The following is a 22,190-nucleotide window of genomic DNA, read 5'->3' on the forward strand; positions in this document are numbered from 1 at the left end:
GACGGGACCCCCAAACAGCTTTCTCTTATATAGTAGAGACTAATAAAAACATTCACCAATTAAAACAACATCAACAAACATTGTGAAAATTTAAAGAGTACAACGTGATAATTTGATACACATACATGTTCGGCCCTCGGTAAGAGCTGGCTTCACCTCCACAGACTCGACCAATCACACACAGACTGAAAATATTGGGGGGGAAGAAATTCCAAAATGTTCCAAAAAGCAGAACTTGAATTTGCTGTATGTTGAGAACTATCCTGAATTTAGGCAAATGTGTAGGCATAACCTGCTGTGGCTTATATATAAATACACTGCTCACAAAAATTTTAGGGGTATTTCAAAATGAATATGAACTGATAAAATATCCCCTAATTTTTGTAAGTAGAGTAGATACAGGACTTGGCTGAACATTCTTAGATTTTGGTAGCTGCAGGGTTTCTAGATCATGAAGTGATTAACACAGTAGGGTCACTTAACACTTCTATCAACTCACTGTAGTTACCACTGTGGGGGAGGTGCTGGTCTCTTTCAATAATAACAGAAATAACAGCAAATGAATTAGCGCTTCCTGTGTACCAGCCCAGCCTGAGGGCTTTACTCACAGGTCTCCATAATAACAACTTGATTCACAGGGGGGACCAGGATGCAGCTGGTGAGTAGGAAGTTCCCAGTCTAGGACCCCTAACCACTTTCTCCCACTTCTCCACGGTCCACTTAACTGGGGTCTGACCTCACTTCTCAGTGTTCCCATCTGTGGAATGGGCTAGCGTTGAGAGGCAGAGGCTCCCGGGGTAAGGCTAAGGGCTGCGATCACTGCCATACACATGCAGGTCCCCATTAGATTCAGAAGGCGGTAAAGAAACACTGGAGCCAGGCCCTGGCCTGTTGGCTCAGCGGTAGAGCGTCGGCCTGGCGTGCGGGGGACCCGGGTTCGATTCCCGGCCAGGGCACATAGGAGAAGCGCCCATTTGCTTCTCCACCCCCCCCCCTCCTCTCTGTCTCTCTCTTCCCCTCCCGCAGCCAAGGCTCCATTGGAGCAAAGATGGCCCGGGCGCTGGGGATGGCTCCTTGGCCTCTGCCCCAGGCACTAGAGTGGCTCTGGTCTCAGCAGAGCCACGCCCCTGGTGGGCATGCCGGGTGGATCCCGGTCGGGCGCGGTCAGGCGCATGCGGGAGTCTGTCTGACTGTCTCTCCCCATTTCCAGCTTCAGAAAAATACAAAAAAGAAACAGTGGAGCCAAAAAGTGGTGGGCCATTCCTTTATTCAAGTCTCGCACAGGCCTGTGAGCAAACACACAGGGAAAAAACACTTCCCTTTCACTCAGGGCTCCCAAAGCCACTGTCACATTCTCCAGTTTCTCCTAGAATCAAAGGCCCACAAGTCTCAGCAGAGCTCACAAAAGCCCCTCACCTCTGTTCCCCATCTCCTTCAAACTTTCTGCACAAACTGGCTTCTTCAGCACCTTGCATTCTCTCTGCTCTCACTCTGCAAACGTGGCTTCTCTCTCCCTCTCCTCCAGCAAACATTAGCAAGACAGTGGCCCTTCCCAAGCAGAAAGGTAATTTGCAATTTCACCAACCACATACCTGGCGCTGCCGAGCACAATTTTTTTAACACTAAAAGTAAGCAAACTCATTTGCCCAACACCTAGTAACTGAGTTTTCATCTCCCATCCGTTCCCGCAGCCCCCAAGACCTGTTCCCAGAACGAGTTCCGCTGCCAGGACGGGAAGTGCATCTCCTCAGAGTTCGTCTGTGATTTGGACCACGACTGCTTGGACGGCTCCGACGAGGCATCCTGTCCCACGCCCACGTGCGGCCCCCTCAACTTCCAGTGCAACAGCCTCACTTGCATCCCTGAGCTGTGGGCCTGCGACAGTGACCCTGACTGCGATGATGGCTCAGACGAGTGGCCGCAGAACTGCAGAGGCCGCAACACATCCGCCAAGCACGGGAACCACCCCTGCTCTGCCCTCGAGTTCCACTGCCCCAGCGGCGAATGTATCCACTCCAGCTGGCGCTGCGATGGCAGTCCTGACTGCAAGGACAAGTCTGACGAGGAGGACTGCAGTAAGGGCGCTACGGGCTGACCTCTCACCAGTCTCTGTGCTACCTCAGATGTGGGACTGGTGGTGGCGGTGTTTTTTTGTGTGTGTGGTTAAATGATTTCAAATCACTTGCCTGTTTAATTCGTATCTTTTTAAAGAGGGGAGTAAGCCACAGCTGCAGTATTATTTTGGTTCAGAAAGAATCCTGGTGTCCAGGCCTGGCTGGTGATGTGAAGCTGTGTGACCCTTGGTCAGGGACTCAACCTCCCTGCTGCATGGTGTTCTCCCCTGTAGAATGGGGCAATAAATAGCATTGGCATTAGAGTCCATTGCCACCCACTGGAACATTCTGCAATGGTGGAGCTGCCCAGCCTAGTAGCCACTAGCTAACGTGGGTAGTGTGACTGAAAAACAAAATTTTTGTTTCATTTTAATTAATCTAGAATTAACTAGCTACCCATAGTTAGTGGCTCCTGTGTTGGAGACTGCAGATAAAGCAGACGACCCTGGCTCTGATCCTGGGTCAGTGCTTCTAAAACCCACAAGCCATTATTTTGAGTCTGGCAATGGAAAACCACTGTGAATCCAGATGGCTTTTTCCTCTCTGTGTCAGTTTTCAGAGAGTTGTAATGGCTGTGTAAATGTAATTAGGCTTTTTGAAATGTCATGTTTTCAAAACAATGCATGGCTTTGTATGTGATCTGTTCTAAAACTTAACACAAACTCATTTAATTCCCATATTGTGAGCAGGCTCCCCCACTCTTTACCAATGGGGAAACTGAGTCACAGAAAGGCAGCATAATCTTCTGAAGACATAGACCTGAGAAAACCAAAAATCCCATCCTATTATTTTAACTCTCTTCAGAGTTCTGCTTTGCTAAAGTTATCTTTGGTTGTTGCTTTTGTTGTTCTTTAATGCAGAGATAAACATTTGGGTTAAAAATACGATCATTCCCCTTTTTACATAGGTCACAGCAGAGCAATTATCACTTGAACAATACAGCACTCCAAAATTTGGGGGATATATATATATATATATATATATAAATTTTTTCCCCCCCATGAAGTTGGAAACAGGAAGGCAGTCAGACAGACTCCCGCATGCGCCCTACTGGGATCCACCCAGCATGCCCACCAGGGGGCGATGCTCTGCCCATCTGGGGCGTCGCTCTGTTGCGACCAGAGCCATTCTAGCGCCTGAGGCAGAGGCCATGGAGCCATCCTCAGCACCCGGGCCAACTTTGCTCCAATGGAGCCTTGGCTGTGGGAGGGGAAGAGAGAGGCTGTGAGGAAGGAGAAGGGAAGGGGTGGAGAAGCAGATGGGCGCTTCTCCTGTGTGCCCTGGCTGGGAATTGAACCCAGGACTCCTGTTCGCCAGGCCGATGCTCTACCACTGAGCCAATCGGCCAGGGCCTGGATATATTTTTTTAATGGTGGAAAGGGGCCTGACCAGGAGGTGGCGCAGTGGATAGAGCATTGAACTGGGATGCAGAGGACCCAAGTTTGAGGTTGCCAGCTTGAGCACGGGCTCATCTGGTTTGAGCAAAAGCCCACCAGCTTGAACCCAAGGTCGCTGGCTCCAGCAAGGGTTTACTTGGTCTACTGGAGGCCCACGGTCAGGGCACATATTAAGAAAGCAATCAATGAACAACTAAGATGTTGCAACACGCAATGAAAAACTAATGATTGATGCTTCTCATCTCTCTCCATTCCTGTCTGTCTGTCCCTGTCTATCCCTCTCTCTGACTCACTCTCTGTCTCTGTAAAAAATAATAATAATAAAAAAAAAAAAAAAATTTTAAAAAAAGGTGGAAAAGGGATCATTTTGCTCACAGAATTCTGACTGCCATTCTGAAATCAAAATTTTAAATTGTGTACATTTTTATTGTGAAATACATCCCATAGAAAGGACAAAAAATGATATAGCTCAGTGACTTAACATAAAGCAAATCCTGGTGAGGTCAAGGTCTGACTATGGCCAGCAGTCTCTACTCCGGTCACCATGTGTGTCCTCTGAGTTTTAGTTGTACTGTCTTTTATCAAATGGCATCCTGTCATCAACATTTTTCATGTTTGTAGTCTTAGTCATTTGAACGACTGAATTATAATTGGTGGTTTTTTTACCTAATTATCATGATTCACTTGGCCTGCCTCTGTCTAGATTGGGACCATATCATTGCTTTTCTACTGAAGATAGCTCATTGAGTGTGTAGTTGTTTAATGAATTATGCGATCTAAAAAATGCATATGAGGCCCAACTGGAAAGAAGTCTAGGAAACCCTTAATAGTTGTGGTGGGATATTTGGATTCAGGGTTTCTTCCTCTTTTCAATTTCCCACACTTTGCTACTTTAGTAATAATTTTCCATGATTCTTCTTTATTAAGGAAAAAATTATTCTGCCATAAAAGAAAGAAAATCTTCTAAAATTTACATTTTCCCCATGATGGGAAGGAAGGCCACCTCTTTCCTCTTTTTCCTGCTTGAAGAAGCAGATAAAATGGATGAGCCACTGTCTCCTACTGGTGGAGGAAGCTGGGTGTGTTTCTTCATGTCTAAAACTCTTCCATCCACATGCTGTCCCCAAGGCCCAGGGCAGCCAGTTCCTGTTAGGCTGTCAGGAAATTGCTTCTTCAAAGGTGGGGATTCTGCCATCTTCACCTCTCCCTGAGAAAAATCAAACGCGTCCTGTCTTTTCTAGCTGTGGCCACATGCCAGCCTGATGAGTTCCAGTGCCGGGATGGTACCTGCATCCACGGCAGCCAGCAGTGTGACAGGGAGCACGACTGTAAGGATATGAGTGACGAGCTTGACTGCGTCAATGGTGAGCTCCGTGCTGAGAGCCCTAGACGGTGGTGGGGTGATGGGGTACAAGCAGGATGGATCCCATATGAGGACAGAATCTCCCAGGTTAGCCTCATACCAGCTATGTGTCCTTGGGCAAGTTACTTGGCTGCTCTGATCTGAAAAAAAAAGCATAATGAAAGCACCTACTTCAGGACTATGAGACTGAATGAAGTCAAAGTATACAGAGCCTATATCTTTGGGCTCAGAGTTACATGCACCATAAATTCCATGTAAAAGACTTTCCTGAATTTACAACACCGCAATTCCACTCCTGGGAATGACCCCAGGAGACATTTGTACCCATGCCCTAGGGAATGGGGCTCAGGAATATGCAGAGCAGTGCTGTGCTAATAAACTGCTGGAAACAGCCTGAGTGTGCATAAGCAATAGAACTACTATAATTCAAAATGTCTTATTGTGGTAAAATGCACATAAGGACACTACTTTTTACTTTTTTTTTTTACATTTTTATTAAGGTATTTAGAGACTGAAACCATCTAGTGAACAAAAAGTTAAATTCTTATATTGCACTATCTTTTTAAAATGGTAAAATATGTATAACATAAAATTTATCATCTTAACCATTTTTTTTTTTTAAAGCAACGTGTCTTCTTTTTTTTATTTTTTTTATTCATTTTAGAGAGGAGAGGGAGAGACAGAGGGAAAGAGAAAGAGGAGAGACAGAGAGAGAGAAGGGGGGGAGGAGCTGGAAGCATCAACTCCCATATGTGCCTTGACCAGGCAAGCCCAGGGTTTTGAACCAGTGACCTCAGCATTTCCAGGTCGATGCTTTATCCACTGCACCACCACAGGTCAGGCCATTAACCATTTTTTTAACAATAATTCTTTTTTTATTTTTACTTTTATTAATTTTTAGAGAGGAGAGAGAGTGAGAGAGAGAGAGAGACAGAGACAGAGAGACAGAGAAGGGGGAGGGAGGAGCGGAAAGCATCAACTCCCATATGTGCCTTGACCAGGCAAGCCCAGTGTTTTGAACTGGCGACCTCAGCATTCCAGGTCCACGCTTTATCCACTGCGCCACCACAGGTCAGGCCTCATCTTAACCATTTTTAAGTATCCAGTTCCACAGCATCAGCACACTCACATTGTTGTGCGGCCATCACGGGCATCCATCGCCGGAACTTTGTCTTCCCAAACTGAAACTCTGTCCCCATTAAGCACTCACTCCCCACCCACCCCCAGCCCCTGGCACCCGCCATTCTACTTTCTGTCTCTGAATGACCCCTCTGGGGCATAAGTGAAATCGTTTAGTGTTTGTCCTTTAGTGACTGGCTAATTTCATGTGTATAATGTTCTCCATACTCATCCACATTGTATGTAGCATGTGTCAGACTTCCTTCCATTTTAAAGCTGAATAATATTCCATCGTATGGATGGGCCACATTGGGTTTATTCAGCCATCTGTCAATGGATACTCGGATTGCTTTTATCTTTGGCTGTTGTAATTAATGCTGCTGTAAACACCGGAGTGAGAAAATAATAAAATGGTGATGAAGTCACACAGTGGAGTATCATACAGCTCAGAAAATGAGGCTGTAGCCCTCAGCAGCAGCACAGGTGAACCTCACAACTTCAAGGGTAAGAGCAAGAAGCAAGTTGCAGGAAATTAGCAGATATAGTTCTGTTACAAGACTCAATAATAAGCAAAATTCAATAATATATTATTAATTCATATATGTTTGATGGAACTAATAATGTTAAAAAATAAGAGAATGGTAAACCCAAAGTTCAGGATTATTGTTATCTCTGGGGGTGTAGCAGAGAGTAGCAGGATGGGACAGATAAGGGTGATTTGTAATCTAGGTCAGGGGCCTGGAAACCTTTAGCATAAAAGACCAGATAGTAAATACTTTTGGCTGTGTGGGCCATAGTCCCTGTTGTATCTATTCTACTCTGCTATTGTTGCAAAGAGAAAGCCACAGATAGGATATAAATAAATGGGCTGGGCCCAGTGCCAATAAAACTTTTAATATTTAAATATTTTAATATTTAAACAGACAGTGAACCAGCTTGGCCATGGTTCATAGTTTGCCCAATCTTGGTGACATTCTAATTTTTTTTTTAAGATTTTATTTATTGATTTTATTTTATTATTTTATTTTTTTTAATTTATTCATTTTTAGAGAGGAGAGGGAGAGACAGAGAGGAGAGACAGAGAGAGAGAAGGGGGGGAGGAGCTGGAAGCATCAACTCCCATATGTGCCTTGACCAGGCAAGCCCAGGGTTTCGAACCAGCGACCTCAGCATTTCCAGGTCGATGCTTTATCCACTGCGCCACAACAAGTCAGGCTTATTTATTGATTTTAGAGAGAAGAGAGAGAGAAAAGTAAGGGCAAGGAGCGGGGAGCATCTACTTGTAATAATTGCTTCTCGTATATGTCCTGACCGGGCACCCCCAGGTTTGTTCAGACTGGCGACCTCAGCATTCCAGGTGTACGCTTTATCCTCTGCACCACCACCGGTCAGGTGGCATTCTAATTCTTAAACTGGGTTCATAAGGAGTTCGATAATTATTATGTTTTATTAGTGAATACATTTGCATATTATCTTTTTTATTGATTGATTTTATAGAGACAGAGAGAAGCATTCATTTGTTGTTTCACTTAGTTATGCATTCATTGGTTACCTCTTGTATGTGCCCTGACCTGGTATTGAGCCCACAACCTTGGTGTTTTGGGATGACACTCTTAACCAACTCAGCTAATCGGCCAAAATTATATTATTAAAAAGTAGACTAAACAGGGTCCTGCAACTCAAAAGCACCTGACCCTCTTCTTTGTCGCTCATAGTGACTCTGTGCGCGGGGCCCAGCAAGTTCAAGTGCCACAGTGGCGAATGCATCACTTTGGACAAGGTGTGCAACTCAGTTCGGGACTGCCGGGACTGGTCGGATGAGCCCCTCAAGGAGTGCGGTGAGCTGAGGGCGCAGCGGCTCTTGGGACTCGTGGGGAGCTGGAACTGGGACCCAGATATGGGTGCTGTGGGGTACAAGGCTCCAGCCTACCCAGTCCCCTAAATGCTTTGGCTCTGGAACAAGACAGATGTGGGGATCTTGGGAATCAGTGGCTTTGCTTTCGCATTTCAGTTTTCACATCTGTAGGATGGGACTGAAGTTACACATCCTTGAGCTGCTGGAGATTGGCTGATGTGATGCTTGTAAAGTTTCAGCGATGTTCTGTGACCCATAGCTATGCAAACGTTTGGACTCTTCCATATGGTCTCTGTCGCAGTTAGACCAACTAGGCCATCATAGCAGGAGAGCAGCCATGTGAATGCGTATGTATGCACGTCAATGTGTGTGGATATGCTCCAGGAAAACTTTATTGCGCACGCTGAAATTTGCATTTCATGGACCTTTTATGTGGTGTGAAATAGTTTTATTTTGATTCTTATTTTTCTTCTTAACTACTTAAAACTTAAAAATCAGTCCTAACTATTGGGCTGCCTAAGAACAGGTGGTGGGCTGGCTTTAGCCCATGCTTGGCGTAGAGAGCTAGAGCATGGATTCTGGCCAAATATCATGGGTTCAAGTCCAGCAGTCATTTAACTTGTCCATGCCTCAGCTTCCCCAGCTATCTTTAGGGTTGTTGAGAGGATTAAATGAGTTAATGTATATATGTAACTGTGGTATGTGGTTTTTGGTTTTTATAACTCAAAAAAGTTTTGTTTTGTTTTTCTGAGAGAAACAGAGTCAGAGAGAGGGACAGAGGGACAGACAGACAGGAATGGAGAGAGATGAGAAGCATCAATTCTTTGTTGCAGTCCCTTAGTTGTTCATTGATTACTTTCTCACATGTACCTTGACTGGGGGGGGCTACAGCAGATCGAGTAACCCCTGCTCGAGCCAGCAATCTTGGGCTCAAACTGTTGATCCTTGCTCAAACCAGATGAGCTTGCGTTCAAGCTGGCGACCTCGGGGTCTCGAACCTGGCTCCTCCACATCCCAGTCCGACGCTCTATCTACTGTGCCACCGCCTGGTCAGGCTCAAAAAAGTTTTTAATTGTGGTTGAAAGTAACAAGATTTATCATAACCATTTTTAAGTGTACAGCTCACTAGTCTTAAGTACACTCACATTGCTGTGCGGCCATCCCCACCGTCCACCTCCAGGACTTTCTCATCTTCCCAAACTGAACCTCTGCCCTATTAAACACTCACTGCCCCTCCTGCTCCCTGGGCACCCACCAGTGTACTCTTTGTCTCTATGAACTTGACTCCTCTAGGACTTCATCTAGGTGGGATCATACAGTGTTTGTCCTTTTGTGTTGCCTTATTTCACTCAGCATAATGTCCTCCAAGTTCGTCTATGGCATTGCACGTGACAATGGTTATTTTAAGTCTTCTGGGGGTCATGGATACTTCACTGGCCTCACATTCATTGTGGTGGTTATAAGATAGTGAAATAGAGAGGGTGGCTGGAAGGAGCAGCTGGAGGCCTGAATGTGACCAGTCTGTGCCCCCACCTGGCACAGGGACCAACGAGTGCCTGGACAACAAGGGTGGCTGCTCTCATGTCTGCAACGACCTCAAGATTGGCTACGAGTGCTTGTGTCCTGAAGGCTTCCGGCTGGTGGACCAGCTAAGATGCGAAGGTGATTCCCAAGCAGAATGGGCTCCCGGCCTCCTCAGCCCTTTCCTTTGATGTGGTGGCCAAACCCCTTTGTGCCTTGGTTTCCCCATCTGTTACATGGGCAGCCCCCCCCCCCACAGGCTGTTAGAAGGATGTAATAAGATGCCATAGGCACACAGAGGCGGATTAAGGTCGGTTGAGGCCCCAGGCACAGATGAAAATATTGGGCCCCTTTAAAAAAGAGAGACAGGGAAAATAAAAATGCATGTTAACCATATTTTAAAATAAATAAAAAATATTATGTACTATTAATGTTAAAATTGCACATATGAAACCAAACTTGGTGTCATTAGAAAAAAGTGTAAAGTTGGGGTTTTGCAGGGCCCTGCAGAAGTTGGGGCCCAGGGTGAGCGCTCGGAGCGCCCGCCTTTAAATCCGCCTCTGCAGGCACAGGGAGTCGAGCACAGGCTTAGCCCACGAGGAGCACTTGGTATTTGCTTTTTGGGATTAATAATTAAAAAATCTCAACTGATGCAACTTTGTCCTGTTAATCTTACTCCAGGCGTGAATGCTGAGGTCAGGGTCATTGCTGGAGACGATTCTTAGCAGTTTTCATGATTTTATTTCTGAACTTCATAGTCACTGAGACACCAGCCCTGGAGATATTCCACAGAGGAGATGGCTATCCCCCTTTGCAATTATGGGGCTTAGCTTTGGATCAGAGCCCATCACTCTACCTGTGGCCTGTGGGGAAGATGCCCCAACCTTCTTTCTCTGTCCTGACTTGTAGATATCGACGAGTGTCAGGACCCCGACACCTGCAGCCAGCTCTGTGTGAACCTTGCGGGCAGCTACAAGTGCGAGTGTGAAGAGGGCTACCAGCTGGACCCCCTCACCAAGGCCTGCAAGGCTGTGGGTGAGTGCGCGGAGGCGGGGAGGGAGGGCACTGGCTTAGCCATTTCGAAAGCAAACCAGTGAGTTTCATCATCTGAACTTTTCAGTCTAAAATGACCTATAGACAGGGGTTTTGCTCCCGAAAAACCCTGGCAGGTTAAGGAGCAATGCAGTTAGGAATTAGGCTTGCTAGAAGGCTGCCCTCATGAATCCGGCTTCTCAGCAAACACAGGTCAACTCCACAGAGGATGGTTTGCAGCCCCTAGACCCTGCTGTGGACTTCAGGGGACAAGAGATAGAAAGCCATGGACCCAGACAGCCCACACCTCCAGCTCTTCTTAATAGCTAAATGTGCTTGCACCCTATAAAAAGCAAGTGCAGCCTGACCAGGCGGTGGCGCAGTGGATAGAGCGTCGGACTGGGATGCCAAGGGATGCCAAGGACGCAGGTTCGAGACCCCGAGGTCGCCAGCTTGAGTGTGGGCTCATTTGGTTTGAGCAAAAGCTCACCAGCATGGACCCAAGGTCGCTGGCTCAAGCAAGGGGTTACTCAGTCTGCTGAAGGCCCGTGGTCAAGGCACATATGATAAAGCAATCAATGAACAACTAAGGTGTGGCAATGTGCAATGAAAAACTAACGTTTGATACTTCTCATTTCTCTGTCCCTGTCTAACCCTCTCTCTGACTCTTTCTGTTTAAAAAAAAAAAAAAAAAAAGCAAGTGCAGGCCCTGGCCAGTTGGCTCAGTGGTAGAGCGTCGGCCTGGCGTGCAGAAGTCCCGGGTTCGATTCCCGGCCAGGGCACACAGGAGAAGCGCCCATCTGCTTCTCCACCCCTCCCACTCTCCTTCCTCTCTGACTCTCTCTTCCCCTCCTGCAGCCAAGGCTCCACTGGAGCAAAGATGGCCCGGGCACTGGGGATGGCTCCTCGGCCTCTGCCCCAGGCGCTAGAGTGGCTCTGATCGTGGCAGAGCATCGCCCCCTGGTGGGCAGAGCTTCGCCCCCTGGTGGGCATGCCGGGTGGATCCCTGTCGGGCGCATGCGGGAGTCTGTCTGACTGTCTCTCCCCGTTTCTAGCTTTGGAAGAATACAAAAAAAAAAAAAAAAAAAAAAAGAAGAAGCAAGTGCATTTAAAAGAGATCAAAGTGGCCTTGGCCAAGTAGCTCAGTTGATTAGAATGTTGTCCTGACATGATGAGTTTACAGGTTTGATCCCTGGTCAGGGCACATACAAGAATCAACCAATGACAGCATGAATGAGTCGAACAATAAAAATCGATGTTTCTCTCTCTCTCTCTCTCTCCCACCCTTCTTTTCTCTCTATTAATTTTTATCTCTAAAAATAAATAATTAATTAAAAATCAAATTAAAAAGTAAATTATAGAGACCAAAATGTAATAGCTCATAATGAAACAAAATAGTCAATATAGTCAAGTATTTTTTTCTAACTGATATTTAGGTCAGAACTGCAAGCATGCACTGATTTTTAGAGTCCCTAAATCAAGGGATCCCATGTTTTAGAGGCATAATTGCTCTGGCAGATGTCACCTGGATGGTCGCCCAAACAGTCTTTGTTTTGCATAATGTTCTGCTCTTACAGTGTGATTCCTGCGAAGGTCAATTTTGCGCATATATATATATATATATATACACACACACACACACACACACACACTAGAAAGCCCGGCGGTCATACAAAATGACCGCTGTTCTAGATATTATAATTTGTAATTAAAATGATTTGTGCAAAGGTGTCTGCTAATTCAAACTGAATTACCCAGGGTAGGTGGTGAGGACGCCCCTTTGCTTAATTGCTTAAAGTAGAGTGCAATGAAGGAAACCACTGTACATTTCTTAAGAGCCACCGCTAGCTCAATAAATAAAGATGATTTAAATAATAAAATGTTAATTCACATGTCAAAGATCTCTTTGTACACAACATTTCTTGTGTAGATTTTTCCATCATTTTTAAGCTCGCCTTGCAGAGGACCATCAATTTTTTTAAATTTTACGTCCGTTCTTTCACAAACTCTTGAACAGGCAACATAAAGTTGACCGTGTCCAAATGCAGGCTCAGGTAAGAAAATGCCAACACGCTTAAGCGTTTGGCCCTGAGACTTATTGATGGTCATAGCAAAGGCAAGTTTTACAGGAAATTGTCTACGTCTCATTTGAAACGGCAACCCTGTTTGAGATGGAGCCAAATCAATTCTTGGAATGACATGTATTTCACCTTTAGAGGAGCCAAAGACTTAGCTATTATGACATTATTTTTCAATTGGAGAACATCTAGTCTTGTACCATTGCAAAGACCGCTTCTGGTGTTAAGATTTCTTAACAGCATAATAATTGCCCCAGTCTTTTTTTTTTTTTTTTTTTTTTTTTTTAAAGGTTTTATTTATCCATTTTTATTAGAGAGAGAGAGATTGGAAAGAGACAGAGAGAACAGGGGGAGGAGCAGGAAGCATCAACTCCCATATGTGCCTTGACCAGGCAAGCCCAGGGTTTTGAACCAGCAACCTCAGCATTCCAGGTTGAGGCTTTATCCACTGCGCCACCACAGGTCAGGCAATTGCCCCAGTCTTTAACCTCAATTTGTGAGGTGGCATGCCAGAAAGGCGGGACTATTTGAATGCCGTGGCAACTTCACCCCATTGGCTAGTACAGTTACGCAAGCAACCAATAAGCTATCGGTGACAAACAGACACTTAAGCTGCATATAATAAAGATATATATATATATACATATACATATATATATATATATATATATACACACACACACACACACACACACACTTTTTTTAAAAAAATTTTTTTCCAAAGCTGGAAACGGGGAGGCAGTCAGACAGACTCCCGCATGAGCCCGACCGGGATCCACTCGGCACGCCCACCAGGGGGCGATGCTCTGCCCATCTGGGGCGTTGCTCTGTTGTGACCAGAGCCATTCAGCACCTGAGGCAGAGGCCACAGAGCCATCCTCAGTGCCCAGGCTAACTTTGCTCCAATGGAGCCTCGGCTGTGGGAGGGGAAGAGAGAGACAGAGAGGAAGGGGGGGAGGGGTGGAGAAGCAGATGGGTGCTTCTCCTGTGTGCCCTGGCCGGGAGTCGAACCTGGGACTCCTGCACGCCAGGTTGATGCTCTACCACTGAGCTAACCGGCCAGGGCTGCAGAAATATTTTATAGCTTCTGTTTCCCCAAGAGTCTCTTAAGCTTTAATTCCTTCTTCTCTGTCGTCATCCCTTTAGACACCCTCTTCTCCTCCCTCTGACATATCCCCATGCCATGTCCTGTTTCTGGAGAGAATTGGGGGCCCATTTTCTGAAATCTTCCAGGATTTGATATTTTCCTTTCTTCCAATCTGTAGGGGTCAGTATCTGTACAGATGCCATCCTATTGGTGGGGATGGTGTCATGGGAAGGGATAGTATGAGTGAGGTCAGTCGTAGAAGTGGTCAGTTTGTTGATGCATATTGATGTCATGGTTACAACACAGAGTCAGAGACCCAGGTTCAAATCCTGGCTCTGTCACTCACTAGCTGTGTGATCTTGGGCAAGTTGCTTTCCCTCTCTGAGCCTCAATCTGTTTATCTGTAAAAAGGGTTGACAACAGCTTTGTAGAAGTATAAGGATCAATGAGGGAAAACTTAGTAGGCAAAACACTAAAAGAATCCCCCCCCAAAAAAGAGAGAATTCCCCACTCTAAGGAATCACTCTGGCCTGACCTGTGGTGGCGCAGTGGATAAAGCGTCGACCTGGAAATTATGAGGTCGCCGGTTCGAAACCCTGGGCTTGCCTGGCCGAGGCACATATGGGAGTTGATGCTTCCAGCTCCTCCCCCCTTCTCTCTCTCTATCTCTCTCTCCTCTCTAAAATGAATAAAATAAAATAAAAAATTAAAAAAAAAAAAGAAAAAGAAAATATGTCTTTAAAAAAAAAAAAAAAAAAAAAAAAAAAAGGAATCACTCTGTACACATGAACCATTATCTTTTCTTCATCTTTCTGTTCTAAAATGTAGAATGCTGGAGCCTAGGAGTTTTCTAATGTAGCTTTTATTATTATGCACCTATGGTGAGGTCACAGATCCCATATACACCTGGGAGGCCACATTGCACCTCCCAGGGCTCACGGGGAAGCACAAGGGTAGGTCAGGAAGCAGAGGGAATGTTTGTTGTGGTTTCCTTGGGAAGGAACAGGTGAGGCAGGGAAGCAGGCTTAGGATCAGCTAGTTTGAATAATTTCGATGGGCTCTGAGGTGTAGGGACTGTCCCTGGTTTTCTGGTTCCTGGCCCTGGGGTAGCCTGGATGCAGCGAGGAGGTGAAGGAGGCAGTGGGTGTGGGCTGGTTAGTTGGCATTTGAGGCGAATGGGTAACTGCCTGGAACCAGCCCGGCCTGGGAGGGGCCGTCTGTCCGAGACCTGCAAGGCCCAGAGTCAGAGCATCAGAAGCATGTGGTTAACACACTAGGGAGGCACGCGCCACCCCACATCTTGGGTGTCTCCTCAGGTTCAGCTAGACCCCGCAGGGTGACAAACGGGTCAGGGGGATCCCTTCTGCGGCTCTGAGCACTCTTCGTGGCTCCACAGGCACCGTTGCCTACCTCTTCTTCACCAACCGCCACGAGGTAAGGAAGATGACGCTGGACCGCAGCGAATACACCAGCCTCATCCCGAATCTGAAGAACGTGGTCGCCCTGGACATGGACGTGGCCAGCAACAGAGTCTATTGGTCCGACTTGTCCCTAAGGAAGATCTACAGGTGGGCTTCAGTGCGCGCCCAGCCCGGCCCTGAGTGAAACAGGGCCCTCTGGCACTGACTCCCTCCTCCTCCTTCCCCCTCTTTCCTTCCTCCCTCCTCAGCACCCAGATGGACAGATTGCCCATTTTCTCCTACGACACCATCATTGGCGAGGACCTCCAGGCCCCAGATGGGCTGGCCGTGGACTGGATTCACAGCAACATATACTGGACGGACTCCATCTTGGGCACCATCTCTGTGGCCGATACCAAGGGTGTGAAGAGAAAGACCCTCTTCAAGGAGAAAGGCTCCAAGCCAAGGGCCATTGTGGTGGACCCCGTTCATGGGTGGGTATTCCAAAAGCAGAGGGGTACAGGGAGAGCGAGGAATCGTTTCGGACTTGCTGGGGGAAAGGCTTGTGCCTGAAAGAGACTAGACTGAGTGGGGTGGGGCCCAGAGTGGGGGTACTTTCCCTGGATGCCCTTTGGGGCTATGAGGCTCCATCCCTCTGACCGCTGCTGCGTCACCTGAGATGGACACAGATCCCAAAAAGTTCTGCCCTATGGGACAGAATCCAAAATCAGAAATTAAAATACTGATTTAAATTGGTATTAGAAATTGATACTTATTAGAAAGTAGAAAATAAAATTCAGATTAGTCTTTTGTGCCAGGATAGGATTGGAGAAAAATAAAAATACACAGGTCGAACGTTAATTACAGACAGGTTTTTTAAGGACGTAAAAGGAGTAAAGGTCACAGTTCCGTGGAGGCCCCAGGCAGGTGTCCACGGGAACCGTGGCTGACTTGGCCACTGCAGGGCCCAGAGTAAAATAGGAAAGCATGGCCCCTGTCTGTACTTGTCAGACCACATCTGCCACCACAGCATGTCACGTGTGGAATTTCACAATTCCAGAAGGACGTTGACAACCCTGGATGGGCAGCTATAGTCAAAGGAAAAGGGAGCATTGGGCTGTGAACGTGACTCAGATGGGACAGACCATGTGGTGAAGGTGGGCCGGGCAGGCTGGGATCCCCCAGATGTGTCACAATTTATTTAAATGCCATTCAGCACATGAAAATTTAGAATTTTATTGCCCCTTTTCCTCCTACTGCTCACAAAGTAGCACTGCTTTATTGCAGTAATCTGGAACCAAACTTTCAATAGCTTTAGGGTATGCCTATATATATATTTGTAGCCTGACCAGGCGGTGGCGCAGTGGATAGAGCATTGGACTGGGATGCAGAGGACCCAGATTCAAGACCCTGAGGTCGCCAGCTTGAGCGTGGGCTCATCTGGTTTGAGCAAAAAGTTCACTAGCTTGGACCCAAGGTCGCTGGCTTGAGCAAGGGCTTACTTGGTCTGCTGAAGGCCCACGGTCAAGGCACATATGAGAAAGCAATCAATGAACAACTAAGGTGTCGCAACGCGCAATGAAAAACTAATGATTGATTCTTCTCATCTCTCTCCGTTCCTGTCTGTCTGTCCCTGTCTATCCCTCTCTCTGACTCTCTCTCTGTCTCTGTTAAAAATAAATAAATAAATAAATAAATCTAATATATTTGTAAAGCTGCCCTGAGCAGATAACTTGGTTAGAACATAGTCCCGAAACACAGATGTTGCCGGTTCAATCCCCAGTCAGGGCACATTCAGGAACAGATCAATGTTCCTGTCTCCTGTCTTTCCCTTCCTCTCTCTAAAATAAAAATTTTTAAAAAGTAAAAAATTTCAAAAAAATTTTTTTAATTTATAAAGCCCCTCAGAAAGTAGTGTTTAGATGCAAATTGATGGGTTCTAGTCTCAATATTGGAATCAAAACCTCCCTTTGTTCTTGAAGGTTCTAAAATCCTGCCAAGTCTGGCCCGGTGCCAGCGCTGGGTTGGGTAGGCAAGGTTGGAGAGTAGAAGGACCCAAGCTGAGGTCTCACTGGGACTGGCCTGGCTGCCTCGGGGGAAAGTGTTCTCCAGCGTCGTCTGAGAGCCGCCCTTGCCGACGTCTGAATATCTGTTCTCACCACTCTCTCTGCAGCTTCATGTACTGGACGGACTGGGGAACTCCCGCCAAGATCAAGAAGGGGGGTCTGAACGGCATGGACGTTCACTCACTGGTGACAGAGGACATCCAGTGGCCCAATGGCATCACCCTGGGTATGCTCCAGGGGCTGTGGTGCCTGGGGGTCAAGCACAGTCTAAAAGTGAGAGGAGCCTGGCCAGGCCAGCCCTGAACACAGCCGTGCGGCAACCTGAAGCTTCTATGTCCTGTTAAACCCGCCCCTCCCCACCCCCAGCGGCGGGTTCAGGCTCACACGTGGGGAGAGGGTCAGAGCTGCTTTTCTGGGCACAGCTTTGCTGGGTCCTTTGGGGGCTCCTTCCTGCAGCAGAGTGCTCAGGCCCAAAGGCCCCTCTGGCATCGACATGTGACCTTTCCTTGTCTACTTTTGGGTTCTAGATCTTTCCAGTGGCCGCCTCTACTGGGTTGACTCCAAGCTCCACTCCATCTCCAGCATCGATATCAACGGGGAGAACCGGAAGACAATTTTGGAGGATAAAAAGAAACTGGCACACCCCTTCTCCTTGACCATCTTTGAGGTGGGGCTTCCTTGGTGCTTGAGGAGGTTCACAGCCAAGTGCTGATCACTGAACTCCACTTGGGTATGAGGTGTGAGCGGTCATGTAAACAGGTCCACAAACATGGTCTCATTAATTGAAGCCGAGACTAACTCAGAAAACTGCCTATGACTATGAGGCTGTCTTAAACCTAGTTATGTCTGTTTTATTCTCGCCAAAAGAGTCTTGAAAGGTCTAAAGCAGCAGATCTCAAGCGGAGGCCATCTTGCCAACCAGGGACATCTGGAAATGTGTGGAGACTTTTTAGTTGTCCCAACTTGTAGGGGGTTACTCGTAAGTAGCATGTAGTGGGTGAAGGTCAGGGGTGCTGCTAACTAGCTACCCTGAAGCATTAGCCAGCCCCAAAGAGCCCCAGTGGGGGAATTCTGCTCTAAAGAAATGCTTTTATATTGGTATACCCATGATCAAGCAGCCTGACTCATAATAACCAAGAGGTGAAAGCAACTTGGTGTCTGTCAAGGACAGGCACCATTCATAATGTGTGGTCCATCCATACAATGGAATATTATTCAGCCTTAACAAAGAAAGAAATTCTGACACCTGCTACAACATGAGTGGAGGACATTATGCTTTGTAGGACATTATGCTGAGTGAAATAAGCCAAACACAAAAAAGACAAACACTGTAGGATTCTGCTTATATGGAGTCCTGAGAGGAGTCAGATTCATAGAAACAGATTCGTGGGAGCCAGGGGCTGGGGGAGGGGTGGGTGGTTAGCATTTAATAGGGACAGAACTTCTGTTTGGGAATATGAGAATGGAACATTCTGGAGATGGGTGATGGTGGTTGCACAACAATGTGAATGTAGTTAATGTCATGGAACTAGAGACAAAAATGATTAAGATGGTACATTTTATGTTTTGTGTATTTCACCGCAATTAAAAGTCATTTTAGGAAAGAAGAAATGATGCTACCACCTAGAACAGCTTCTTCTGAGAACTCCATCGATTCAGGTGTTGGGAATCATTAAGCATCTCAGTGCTTAATGGGACCTGTCCTCTTCCTTAATGCCCACATAGGACAAAATGTTTTGGACAGACATCATCAACGAAGCCGTTTTCAGTGCCAACCGCCTCACAGGGTCCAACATCACTTTGATGGCTGAAAACCTGTTGTCCCCAGAGGACATTGTCCTTTTCCATAACCTCACACAGCCAAGAGGTAAAGAAGGTGGTTGCCCCCTGTCCCACTTCCCTAACAGAAGAATTTTTTTAACTTCTCACCCTGACTGCCTGCTTTTTCTGCCTCAGGGGTGAACTGGTGTGAGAAGACCAGCCTCCCCAACGGCGGCTGCCAGTACCTGTGCCTCCCGGCCCCGCAGATCAGCCCTCACTCAGCCAAGTTCACCTGTGCCTGCCCCGACAGCATGCAGCTGGCCAAGGACAGGAGGAGCTGCCTCGCAGGTGGGCGCCTCCCTGGGGGCTCAGCCCTGTGGCCTTTCTCCCTGGGGGCTCAGCCCTGTGGCCTTTCCAGAGTCTCTTTGCTTCTCTGTCACATGGCGAGCAAGCCCCAGGAGGCCGCTGTAAGGACACCTCGGCTGGGATAACCGTAGTCTGCCTTTCTTCGGTGTGGGGCATGTGAGTGCTGTGCTGGGCACATAGATACACTCAGTTTACCTCTGGCATCTAACCCACCCTTTCCAGGCTCCCTTGGGAGGTGACTGATTCAGACACAGACATCGAGTGTGGAATGGCCCTTTTCAGTTCTTTTTTTTTTTTTTTTTTTTTTTTATCTTCTTTTTTTTTATTTATTTTTTATTCATTTTAAAGAGTGGGGAGAGAGAGAGAGAGAGAGAGAGAGAGAGAGAGAGAGAGAAGGGGGAGGAGCAGGAAGCATCAACTCCCATATGTGCCTTGACCAGGCAAGCCAGGGTTTTGAACCGGCAACCTCAGTGTTTCCAGGTCGACGCTTTATCCACTGCGCCACCACAGGTCAGGCCCTTTTCAGTTCTTTTATTTTATATTTTTATGTTGCTAAAACAATTGATGATTTTATTTCAAATATTAGTGTTTTTCTTGTGGTATGTCCATTCTTTTTTTTTTTTAAGTTTAAAAAAATTTTTTTTCCCTTAAGTGAGAAGCGGGGAGTCAGAGAGACAGACTCCCGCATGTTCCCCAACTGGGATCCACCTGGCAAGCCCCCTATGGGGCAATGCTTTATCCATCTGGAGCTGTTGCTCTGTTGCTTGGCAGCCGAGCTATTTTAGCACCTGATGCTAGGCCATGGAGCCACCTTCAACACCTGGGGCCAACTTGCTCCAACCAAGCCGTGGCTGCAGGAGAAGAGAGAGAGAAAAGGGGGGGGAGTAGGGGTAGAGAAGCAGGTGCTTGCTTCTCTTGTGTGCCCTGACCAGGAATCGAACCCAGGACATCCACTGAGCCAACCGGCCAGGACCAGTTTTATTTTTTATTAATTTATTTATTGATTGACTTTTAGAGAGAGAAAGAGAAGGGGGGGTGGAGAGAAGTGGAAAGCATCAACGTAGTTGCTTCTCGTATGCACCTGACCTGGCAAGCCCAAGGTTTTGAACCAGTGCCCTCAGCAGGTTATCTACTGTGCCACCACAGGTCAGGCTTTTTTTTGCCTTTGTGTGTGTGTGTGTGTGTGTGTGTGTGACAGGGACAGAGAGGGACAGATAGGGGCAGAAGGGAGAGAGATGAGAAGCATCAATTCTTTGTTGCTGCACCTTAATACATTGATTGCTTTCTCATATGTGCCTTGACTGGGAGGCTACAGCAGACCAAGTAACCCCTTGCTCAAGCCAGCGACCTTGGGTCCAAGCTGGTGAGCCTTTCTCAAACCAGATGAGCCCATGCTCAAGCTGGTGACCTCAGGGTCTTGAACCTGGGTCCTCCATGTCCCAGTCCGATGCTCTAGCCACAGCATACTGCCTGGTCAGGCCACTCTTGCATCTTTTTTTTTTTTTAATGTTCTCTGTTGCCTTTTTTTTTGTCTTTAATTTTTTATTTTTATTGAATCCAGAGAGAGGAAGGAGGATAAGGGGGAGACAGAAGCATCGATCTGTTTCTGTATGTGCCCCAGCCAAGGACTGAACCAGCCACCTCTGCATTGCAAGACAATGCTCCAGCCAAGCGAGCCATCCAGCCAGGACCACTCTTGCATCTTTTAACAGTTCAGTGTTAGCCAGGAAGTTTACCCATCGGCTTAATTTTCCCCCAAAGATCATAGGTTGGGTTATTTTGAGGAGGAAGGTAATCTTTTATATTTAGGAATTCTAAAAAATAAACACTGTGAACTTTACTATGATTCTCAGCCTTCTTTCCCAAAAAAGCCACTGTTGTCCTTTTTTCTGCTGCTATAAACTTTGTACCTTCATTTCAGTTCAGAAGCCTGTTTCTTACAACATTTAGGCTTATCCTTTTAACTCCTGTGAAAATATTTTGCTATTGTATGGTTGGTCATTTCATTTAATTTCTCTTTTTCTGCATATCTTGATTCTTTTTTATTACCTTACATTCTGTTTGTTTTAAGGATATTATTTATTGATCTTAGAGAGGGAGAGAAAGGCAGGGCGGAGCAGGAAGCATCAACTGTGGCAGTTGCTTCTTGTATGCACCTTGACCAGGCAAGCCCAGGGTTTCAAGCTGGCGACCTCAGCATTTCAGGTCAACACTACATTCAGTTTATTTTAAAATTATAAAACTTCCACCGAGTCTGACCTGTGGTGGTGCAGTGGATAAAGAATCAACCTTCAATGCTGAGGTCACCAGTTCAAAACCCTGGGTTTGCCTGTATGAGAAACAACTCCTATGCATTGTTGCTTCCTACCCTTCCCCACCTTCTCTCTGTCCTCTCTCTAAAAACCAAAAAATAAAATCTTAAAAATTTTTTTTCACCAAAAATTAGGGTGCATTTGCTCCAAGTTGTTTCTCTAGCCCCTGGCTGGGTCTGTCAGGTACAGGTGTGGGAAGGAGGCACACACGTGCGCCGGGCAGCATCACCAGCTCTCCCTCCAGTGCAAGCTGTGCTGCAGTGTTAGGGGCCTCTGGACAGCCCCCCTGTGACACAAGGATCCTCTGAGAATGACAGACAGGGCTCTGCTCTTAAGAAGCTATTCGTGCCTGACCAAGTGGTAGCGCAGTGGATACAGCGTCAGACTAGGACACAGAGGACCCAGGTTTGAAACCCTAAGGTCACCAGCTTGAGCACGAGCTCATTTGTTTTGAGCAAGGCTCACCAGCTTGATCCCAAGGTCGCTGGCTTGAGCAAGGGGTTACTCGGTCGGCTGTAGCTCCCCGGTCAAGTTACGTATGAGAAAGCAATCAATGAACAACTAAGGTGCCTCAAGGAAGAATTGATGCTTTTCATCTCTCTCCCTTCCTGTCTGTCTGTCCCTGTCTATCTGTCTCTCAGTGTTTGTCACAAAAAAATAAAACTAGTGACTTGAAACTGATGATGTGGCCTGACCAGGCGGTGGCACAGTGGATAGAG

The 22,190-nt window shown here is 46.8% G+C and overlaps 1 protein-coding gene across 1 annotated transcript in view; it reads left to right on the forward strand.

Annotated features, from left to right (window-relative positions):
- LDLR (low density lipoprotein receptor) overlaps positions 1-22,190 on the forward strand; it is a 46,117-nt gene that overhangs the window by 15,359 nt on the left and 8,568 nt on the right. The window contains 11 exon segments of the mRNA XM_066273634.1: positions 1,692-2,075; positions 4,753-4,875; positions 7,709-7,831; positions 9,391-9,510; positions 10,279-10,404; positions 14,963-15,134; positions 15,236-15,460; positions 17,140-17,258; positions 17,560-17,699; positions 18,758-18,899; positions 18,989-19,141. Of these exon segments, the coding sequence (XP_066129731.1) occupies positions 1,692-2,075; positions 4,753-4,875; positions 7,709-7,831; positions 9,391-9,510; positions 10,279-10,404; positions 14,963-15,134; positions 15,236-15,460; positions 17,140-17,258; positions 17,560-17,699; positions 18,758-18,899; positions 18,989-19,141 (1,827 nt within the window).

The sequence above is a fragment of the Saccopteryx bilineata genome, chromosome 1, assembly GCF_036850765.1.
Source record: "Saccopteryx bilineata isolate mSacBil1 chromosome 1, mSacBil1_pri_phased_curated, whole genome shotgun sequence".
NCBI lineage: Eukaryota > Metazoa > Chordata > Mammalia > Chiroptera > Emballonuridae > Saccopteryx > Saccopteryx bilineata.